Source organism: Solanum tuberosum, unplaced genomic scaffold, assembly GCF_000226075.1.
Source record: "Solanum tuberosum cultivar DM 1-3 516 R44 unplaced genomic scaffold, SolTub_3.0 scf00678, whole genome shotgun sequence".
In the NCBI taxonomy this organism is placed as follows: domain Eukaryota; kingdom Viridiplantae; phylum Streptophyta; class Magnoliopsida; order Solanales; family Solanaceae; genus Solanum; species Solanum tuberosum.
The window spans coordinates 1-9,853 of NW_006239614.1; the positions used below are offsets into that span (position 1 = coordinate 1).

The window sequence follows — 9,853 nt, forward strand, 5'->3', positions numbered from 1 at the left end:
TTGGTGTGTGGGGGTATGAACCAACCAACACTAAGGAAAATAAAATCCCTCAATATACAATAGATTTCAGCTCAAGAACACAACCAAATCATGTACCACAACCAACAATAACTTCTACAACACAACTAACAACATCAACAACAACTAACAACTTCAACAACAAATCCAATCTTTCTCAAATCATAAAATGAGCTTGGTGTGTGGGGAAAAGGATCAACCCACACTAAAGAACTCACCTACCTTGATAGGGATCACCCCCAACGAAATTCAACGACGGAAACTTGTTGATCTCCTTTTTCTCCTCTTCTTCTCTTCTTCACTCTCAAGAACCCTAACTTTCTCTCTTTTAAAATGGAACAAAAATGATCCACAAACAGCCTAACAACAAAATAACATCAAAAGAAATGATTTGTGAAAAGACCAAAATGCCCTTAAATTTTTGTACGGACTCCCTGCCAACTGCCCCAACTTTCAAAGGGCATAACTCGCTCATACGAACTCGGAATCGAGCAAACTCGGTGGCGTTGGAAAGATCGTTCCACAAGCTTCACAACCATAACTGGAACTACTCCTAAATCATCCTGAGCTAGGAGTTACGACTACTCAAAGTTGGCCAAAAACTCACTGATTTCCACACTTAGCCAAATTTCCAGATTTTGAATTTAGCCAAATTTCCAGATTCTGGACTTAGCCAAATTTTCCAGATTCTGAACTTTTTTCCAAAATTGACTACTTCCAATTTCAAGCTTCTTCATATTCATTTTAAATTGTCGGATGTTACAAATACTTACCCCAATCTCCCTAGCTGCTTCAGTTACATAACTTCCATATTTTCTCTTATGAGTTTCAGTCCATATTTTACCTCGATCAACATCTTTTCCCTTTGCCTTCTGAAATTTTCAAATTGTAAAACATTAGTAAGTAATTAAAAAAATGCACTGTCACAACATAACCAGATCAGGATATTCAGTCGAGCCTGATTGATCCTATCAGACTTGAGAACCAAGCATAATGAGAATTTCAAGTTTCCAACCAAATAGAGGGACAAACCACAATTTAGGTGATAACCGCTGCTATTGCATATTTAATATGACGTATAAAAAATCGTTGTATTATTTTACATTAGCGACGGTTCTGTGAAACCATCGTAATATAACTGTCGCAATATTTCCCTTTTTTTGTAGTGGATCTACCTCACGCTGCCAGCGCATCCTATACCCAGCCAAAGATATAGAACCTGAATTGCCTAATGAGGAGAAATAACCTCCCAACCCCAGACCTATCTAGCCTCTTTCTCTGTTACCAAAGGCATGGATAATACTCCTTTTATTGGAATGATTATTTAAACATTAGGTAATGATTGAAGTGTTTATTCAAATACGCATACCTCCACTCTCATCACTTATTTACTGAAACTAAGATAAATTATCTGAAAAAAGCAACTCAAAGTGTGTAACCATCATTAACCTTTCCTATTCTATGAACTTACTAATATTTCGAAAAGTAGGTACTAATATTTTATAAACTTTTTTAAATTCTTCAATGTGATGAAGTACTACTGTGTCAGAAACAATAAATAGAGAATAAAGTTTGGATTTGTTAAAGAAGAGACAAAATTTATCAACTTTTTAAACATGGGGAAGAAAGATGATTATAGGTCTAAAGCCAAAAGTAAGGGATGATTTTGGGCTATTTCTCGCTACAACCACATCTTTGCTCAACAAACAACAAAGGCCAAGAATCATCTGCCTATTGATAAACAATCAACTCTCAATGCGGACAACTGAGCACCACATATCGATATGCTTGACGTTTCACCATCAGGAGCAGTAAAATATCATGATTAATATTTCAGCATCTCAAACACTCAATAAAAAAGAAAGTTACATTAATAAGAGTTATATACCTATCACACGATTTACTATCGAAGTTGATCTCAACACCTTCACCAACAGGTTTTGATGCCTCAACAACCTATTAAGCTTATATATAAATTTAGATTAATAATTGAATTATTCAAAAAAAAAATTAACAAAATGTAACCCAAATCTAAAAGAAAGAAAAGCCCTAACAAAAAACTTGAATCCTACATGCATGAACTGTAACAAATCTCTACAATCTCAAACATGCATGAATTCTAACAAAAAGATTACTTATAAACTTAGCATCATTTCAGATTGAGCGAACAAAAGCTTTGCTGGTGAAGAGATGGTGATGGCGGCTTCTTTTCTAGTGAGCGATAAAATTCAAATTGAAAAGTTTTATAATGAAATTGAGAAGCCTATCCTTGTAGATATGAGCTTATCTACAGTATACGCCATGGATCGAGAGCTAATTTGGGTGATCGATTTGAGAACACTGAGAGCTAATTTGGGCGATTGATTTGGAAGATATAGATATATACCTTACAAAGACTAATTTGGGGATTGATTCAAAGTGGAAGAGTGAGTGAAAATCGTTTGACTGATTTGCTAAATTGATTTCTTTGTAATTAAGGAAAATAGATAATGAAATTAAGGAAAATATATTGAGGTATAAAAGAAAAGAAAATCTGTTGGGAAAATTTAAATATAACTGGCGTTTCAAAACACCACAATTTAGGTGATAACCGCCGCTATTGCATATTTAATATGACGTGCCGTTTGAAAATGGCCAAAATTCACTTTCTTAGACAGAATTTCCAGATTTTTCTTATTCTTTCCAAAAATCAAAATTTTCATATTTTAAACTCTTTATAGTCGTTTCTTGGTGCGAGATGTTACAGTAGGGGTGGGGGATGGGGGTAGGGGTGGCGTAAAAATGGAAAATAAATAAATTTGAAATATTTTTCATTTTTTTAAAAAAAAATTTGACAGGAATGCTCTGAGTGGGGGTGGTAGGCGTGGGAGGTGGCAGTAAAATGAAATTATTTTAAATTTGAAATATTTCCCAAAATATTTTTTAAAAATAAAAAATAAAAATTGACAGGGTGGCGGGGGAGGGGGGAGTAGCGTAAAAAACAAAATAAAAATTAAATTTGAAATATTTTTCAAAAGAATTTTTTTTGGGAGTGAGGGGGGGGGGGTAGGGGGTAGGGGTTGGAGAGGTAAAAAAAATCTTAAAATTTGAAACATTTTTCAAAAATAATTTTCAATTTTTTTTGAGGGGGAGGGGCTAGTTTGGGAGTAGGGATAAAACTATATTTGAAATTTAAAAAATTTAATTTTTTTTTAATTGGGAGGAGTGGGGTACTGGGTATGGCACAATAAAAAAGAAATTAAAGGTTGAAATAGAGTTTTGAAAAATGTTTTCCGTAAATTTGAGGAAAGCAAGTTGATTTGGAAAACATTTTCCAAACATTTAAGCCAATCAAACAAGAGAAAATTGGAAAACATTTCCAGAAAATATTTTCCCTCCATACCAAACACACCCCAAGTCTATTATCATTTGAATTAGAAATGATTGATATGGAGTAATTGACGTCAATTGAATTTTCTTTTTGATTTTTCATTCGGTATTGATACTGAAGTCCGACTATTTTGAATTTGCGCCACATAGAGCGCCATTCGGGGTCGGGGAAAGTGCTCCCTTTAAAAAAAAAAAATTATACCCAAATTCAAATTAAAAAAGGAAAGAGCAACTCCACCCTCTGTCGCACCTCCGTAGTTGATCGTAATTGAACATATTTTAGTTACACTTGTTTTGAAAGGTTATCCTCCTTACAAATGTCTCTACTTCTTAAAGAGAATGAAAAAAAAAAGACTTGGTCATTACAACATTTTTAATTAGTTTTCGTTGACAAACTATTTATTAATGTTTCCTTATTTTATATAAATAAATAATGCAAAAATAGGTTCTTGTTTAAGTGTAAGTTGAGGGGGTGTTGGGAATGATATTAAACTGAAATGTGAAAAGGTCAGATAACATGTGAACATACAGCTAACATTATAGAGTACGATTACTAAGTTTAATTGATTCTTCAATACTTATTTTGTTTTTTGGCTCAACACAAAACATAAAAAAATAATATTTTTTTGAAAAATTAGGGTTAATAGGACCTTCGCATCATTTTTTTTAGATATACAAGTGATAATTTCATCATATATTTTTATGTTTTATTACCTTTATTTTGGTTTCCATCAATGATTGACCTATGGTACTATTTTTTTAATTTCAGCTTGTTTAGAGTGCTCCTTATTTATTATCTATGATACATCGATTTGACTGAGCTTTTGGTGTTGTTCTTAATAATTTATAATCAATTATATAATGATCTTAGGTTAAATATTATATAGATTAACTTAATTACCTATAATCGATTGACTTTTCTTCAAAAATATTACCAATAAATTAATGAACAAAACGTTAATTGGGATATGATGATAGAAACCTAAGCAAAGCTATAAATTACAAATTAGACTAATAAAGAAATCGATTAACACGTCTTCTGGATCCTAATTTAAAAGTTGGTGTTGAAAGCTTATGACTAGAGTCAATATACTGAAAGCAGTCTCTTTATTGGATACTTTCACTCCTCCTATCCCAATTTGTGCGGCACAATTATTTCGATAATCTTATTTTATAATTTTAACTGAATTAGGTTATTTGATTTTTAGATTTTCCAAAATAAAATTTATAAAATATTTTCCCTCCATACCAAACACACCCCAAGTCTATTATCATTTGAATTAGAAATGATTGATATGGAGTAATTGACGTCAATTGAATTTTCTTTTTGATTTTTCATTCGGTATTGATACTGAAGTCCGACTATTTTGAATTTGCGCCACATAGAGCGCCATTCGGGGTCGGGGAAAGTGCTCCCTTTAAAAAAAAAAAATTATACCCAAATTCAAATTAAAAAAGGAAAGAGCAACTCCACCCTCTGTCGCACCTCCGTAGTTGATCGTAATTGAACATATTTTAGTTACACTTGTTTTGAAAGGTTATCCTCCTTACAAACGTCTCTACTTCTTAAAGAGAATGAAAAAAAAAAGACTTGGTCATTACAACATTTTTAATTAGTTTTCGTTGACAAACTATTTATTAATGTTTCCTTATTTTATATAAATAAATAATGCAAAAATAGGTTCTTGTTTAAGTGTAAGTTGAGGGGGTGTTGGGAATGATATTAAACTGAAATGTGAAAAGGTCAGATAACATGTGAACATACAGCTAACATTATAGAGTACGATTACTAAGTTTAATTGATTCTTCAATACTTATTTTGTTTTTTGGCTCAACACAAAACATAAAAAAATAATTTTTTTTTGAAAAATTAGGGTTAATAGGACCTTCGCATCATTTTTTTTAGATATACAAGTGATAATTTCATCATATATTTTTATGTTTTATTACCTTTATTTTGGTTTCCATCAATGATTGACCTATGGTACTATTTTTTTAATTTCAGCTTGTTTAGAGTGCTCCTTATTTATTATCTATGATACATCGATTTGACTGAGCTTTTGGTGTTGTTCTTAATAATTTATAATCAATTATATAATGATCTTAGGTTAAATATTATATAGATTAACTTAATTACCTATAATCGATTGACTTTTCTTCAAAAATATTACCAATAAATTAATGAACAAAACGTTAATTGGGATATGATGATAGAAACCTAAGCAAAGCTATAAATTAAGTTAAATTACAAATTAGACTAATAAAGAAATCGATTAACACGTCTTCTGGATCCTAATTTAAAAGTTGGTGTTGAAAGCTTATGACTAGAGTCAATATACTGAAAGCAGTCTCTTTATTGGATACTTTCACTCCTCCTATCCCAATTTGTGCGGCACAATTATTTCGATAATCTTATTTTATAATTTTAACTGAATTAGGTTATTTGATTTTTAGATTTTCCAAAATAAAATTTATAATTAGAAACTACGTAACAAAATAATACTTCCAATGTTGTTTTACTGGTGAAAGGATTTTCGTAACAAAATAATACAATTCACAATAATTAACAGATCAAAACATTGAAAAGGCCTGAAAATAGTGCAATCAAAGAAAAACTCATTTTAATCTAGAAATCTGAAATGTGTCACATAAATTGGGACGAGGGAATATATTCGATGCTTTGACCATTGGGGTTTTAAATTAATTGCTTATTATTTCAAACAAATTGTTTGGTTATTAATTTAGTATTATATGGATATATTAATCAGAAACACGGCTTCAGTTGTCTTGCTATTCCATATATAAGACTGTCAGCTTCAGACTGCAAATTAAAGTTAGTCAGAGAGAGAGTTAGATTAAGGTAAACAATCAAATTAACATAACAAAAAGAGAGATATTAATTCCAAATTAGAAAATATGGTGAGAACTCCTTTTATTGACACAAATGGAATAAAAAGAGGTGCATGGAGTGAAGATGAAGACAACAAATTAAGAGTTTTTGTTGAAAGATTTGGTCATCCCAATTGGAGGCAACTGCCTAAATATGCTGGTAAGTAGTACTCCCTCCGTTCCCTTTAATTGTTATGTTGCGCTTTCAGAGAGTCAATTTGATTAAATTATTTTAAAATAAAATTTAGATATTTAAAACCTATACAAAAAATACTATAAATTGCAACTTTTTTCGTATCAATATGATGAAAAAACACCTTAAAATATTAGTCAAAATTCATATAGTTTGACTCTCAAACAAAAAGCTATAACAACTAAAAAGGAACGAAGGAAGTACATAAAAAGCATGCTTTATTTTCTTATAAAAAGTTTTTTGGAAGAAAAAATTAAGTAAATCTTAGTACTAATTATTTATTGTTGGAATATTTCAGGACTGATGAGATGTGGAAAGAGCTGCAGGTTGAGATGGATGAATTACTTAAGGCCTGATTTGAAGAAAGGGAATTATAGTCTTGAAGAAGATCAACTCATAATTAAATTACACAATGAACTTGGAAATAGGTATATTATATGTTGCACTTTAGACATTACATTTTTACTAATCAATCAAACTAAGATGTCTATATATAGTACCCTTTTTGGATATTCCGAAATCGTAATTATTTATCAAATATATTGCAGATGGTCTGCGATTGCTGAGAAATTAGGAGGAAGATCGGACAACGATGTCAAAAATCACTGGCATGCTCATCTTAAGAAACGTGTGAGATTAATAAATACAAATTCATCACAGTCTGGATCGTGTCAATTAAATGAGCAAAATGTTGCTGCAACCTTAACGTATCCAGAGGTTTCATCAAGTGATCATTTATATTCCCTTTTCAATGGATTAACGGACTTGATCGAACAAAATCAGTCCATTGCACAACTTTCATTTTTCACTTCATTCGAAATAGATTCCTTTTCCTGGACAAATAATATCGAGACTGAATCCTTTGACCTTTTTTCAACCCAACCCTTTGATAATTTCTGGACAAAACCTTTCTTTTAAGACATTTTTCATGATCAGAACTCGAATCTAAAATTTCGAAACAATTCCAAATATTACCATCACAACCCATGTACTATAGCATAATGACATTTCAGAGTATTTAATTTTGTATTTTGAATGAATAATTACACTATACCCCATATCAAGCTTGTCGCTTTGCTTTAGTCAAATTGTCTTTTAGATAATTGATCCTTCCTCGAACGTGCCAAAAGGATATTTTATTCTCATGAATATATAAATGAAACTTGTAATAGTATATATTTGGCGGAGAAGGGTCAAAATTACCCTTGAACTATTCGAAATAGTTTATATATATCTTTTAATTATGTTTGGGATCAAAAATATCCTTGCCGTCTATGTTTTGGACCTCAAATACCCTTAAAACGTTATCTTTGCCATTAGAGTTGACATGACAGTCCACCCAGGCAGTCCAACATGGTAAAAATACCTTCCTCTCAATAATGTTCTTCTTCCTTGTTTATTCCTATTACAAAAAGAAAATCAAATATAATTCTTTCATTGTTCTTGTTTGAGTTGTTGTTCGGACTTTGGAACTTCAATATCAAAGTGTGTTGAAGTTTGTTGAGGTTGTAATTGCGTGTTGAAGGATCGAGTTCATTCTTTGGGATTTGGGGTTCATAGATTCACAAAATCGATTTATAGATTTTTCAAACTTTTAAGAACTCTTTCATATATTTATTGGGATTTCCACTCAAATCTTCAAATATCAGTCTTCAAACTAAAAAATTAGTTGTTAAATGTCAATTTCCAGCCTCAATTGCAATATCAAAGCAATTTTAAGTACCATTCAATTAAATCTCTTCAAATTTTTGCACTTCAAAAACCCAACAAATGTTAGAAATTTCTCACCAATAAGCTTTCAAATGAGTAGTTATTTTCGAGTTTCAACACAAAAAGAATGATTTCATGAGTTTTTCAACATCTTTCAACCTTGAGAATTAAATTTTTCAGCCTCAGATTCGATGACATCAAAACCAAATAATGAACTCGATCATTCAACACACAACTACCATCTCAAACGAACTTCAGCGCATTTCGAAATTGGAATTTCAAAGTCCTAACAATAACTCAAACAAGAATAATGAAAGAACTATCTTTTTATATTATTTTTAGGGAAAAGGGTAAAAAATACCCCTCAACTTTGGTTTATTGTTTGACTACGCCCTCGCCGTTAAAATGAAGTTATTTTTACCCCTCCTGTTACTAATTTCACCAAATTTACCCCTCAATTGGATGGAAAACCCCAAATTGACTCAGTTTAACCCAAATTTTAAAAAAAGACCCATTCCCCATTTTAAACCCAATGCCCGACCCATCCAAAGTTGAGGGGTATTTTTGACCCTTTGCCCTCAATTGGATGAAAAATCCAAATCAACTAAAACTACCCAATTTCAAGTAAATGACCCGATTTTCTCTTTTAATCCAAACCGACCCATTTATATCAAATTAGAACCCTAAACCCATCTCTCTAATCTTCTCCATCTCCTTCTTCCATTGAAACACATACTACTAAAATTGACAACAAATATTTTGTAGTTAAACTAATGCATATTTGTCCTTCCTACTAAAATTGCACCACTAGTCGGAGCTTGGAGCTCGTTCAATCATCGGATTTTGCTTTCCTGCGGGCAGATCTGAAACTATGATATTGCTTGCTTGTTGAGCCTAGCCAGATATGAAGTTGTGGCTGTTGTTTTCGAGCCTTGATTCTCGCCTGATTGTGTTGTTGGTTTGATCTGTTAGCGGTGCTTCAGTTGTTTTCCGATGGGGTTTTGGTCGGGGTTTTGTTGGTTGGTTGTTTGGAGGTCGGAGAACTGGTGGTCTGGTGGTCATTTGCTGGTTGTTTTAGCTTGGGTGATGGAGGTCTGGGTTCTGGTGGGCTGAAGTGTGGTTTTACCACTAGATTTTGGCGTGGAGAGAGTGGTGTTTGAGAGCTGTTTCAGGTCGGTTTCACGGCTGTTTGAATGATTCCGACGGTGGGTAATTTGCTTAATGTTGTTCCAGCTTGAAACTGGCCGGAAATGGAGAAGAAAGATCTTGTTGTCGTCAATGGAAAGTAGAGGAAAATGGGTTTGTTGTTAATGTTTTTTGCTTGATGTCGTTTCTGGTTCTTGGGGGTTTTTAGTGGTGGTTTCAGGTGGTCGTTTGGAGGTTGTTTTGGTGGTGTTTCGCCGGAAAACGGAGAAAATGAATGGCGATTGCCGGAGCTTGATTTGGGGTTTTAATTTGGTATAAATGGGTCGGGTTCGGATTAAAAAGAGAAAAAATTGGGTTATTTAATTGAAATTGGGTAATTTTAATTGATTTGAGTTTTCCATCCAATTGAGGGGTAAATTTGGTGAAATTAGTAACGGGAGGGGTAAAAATAACTTCATTTTAACGGCGAGGGCGTAGTCAAACAATAAACCAAAGTTGAGGGGTATTTTTGACCCCTTTCCCTTATTT

The 9,853-nt window shown here is 32.4% G+C and overlaps 1 protein-coding gene across 1 annotated transcript; it reads left to right on the forward strand.

Moving 5' to 3' along the window:
* The first annotated feature begins 6,232 nt into the window (after window positions 1-6,232).
* LOC107058914 (myb-related protein Myb4-like) lies at window positions 6,233-7,651 on the forward strand. Its single transcript, XM_015305154.1, has 3 exons — window positions 6,233-6,436; window positions 6,768-6,897; window positions 7,018-7,651. Exons 1-3 carry the CDS (start codon window positions 6,304-6,306, stop codon window positions 7,385-7,387), a joined length of 633 nt encoding a protein of 210 aa, XP_015160640.1. The 5' UTR covers window positions 6,233-6,303; the 3' UTR covers window positions 7,388-7,651.
* The last annotated feature ends 2,202 nt before the right edge of the window (window positions 7,652-9,853 follow it).

What these genes read in the sequence shown, in the direction of transcription:
- LOC107058914 (XM_015305154.1), top strand. Translation starts at nt 6,304, where the DNA reads ATGGTGAGAACTCCTTTTATTGACACAAATGGAATAAAAAGAGGTGCA. An exon ending in GCAACTGCCTAAATATGCTG is followed by an intron (nt 6,437 to 6,767) that starts GTAAGTAGTACT and finishes GGAATATTTCAG; the next exon opens with GACTGATGAGATGTGGAAAG. An exon ending in CACAATGAACTTGGAAATAG is followed by an intron (nt 6,898 to 7,017) that starts GTATATTATATG and finishes AATATATTGCAG; the next exon opens with ATGGTCTGCGATTGCTGAGA.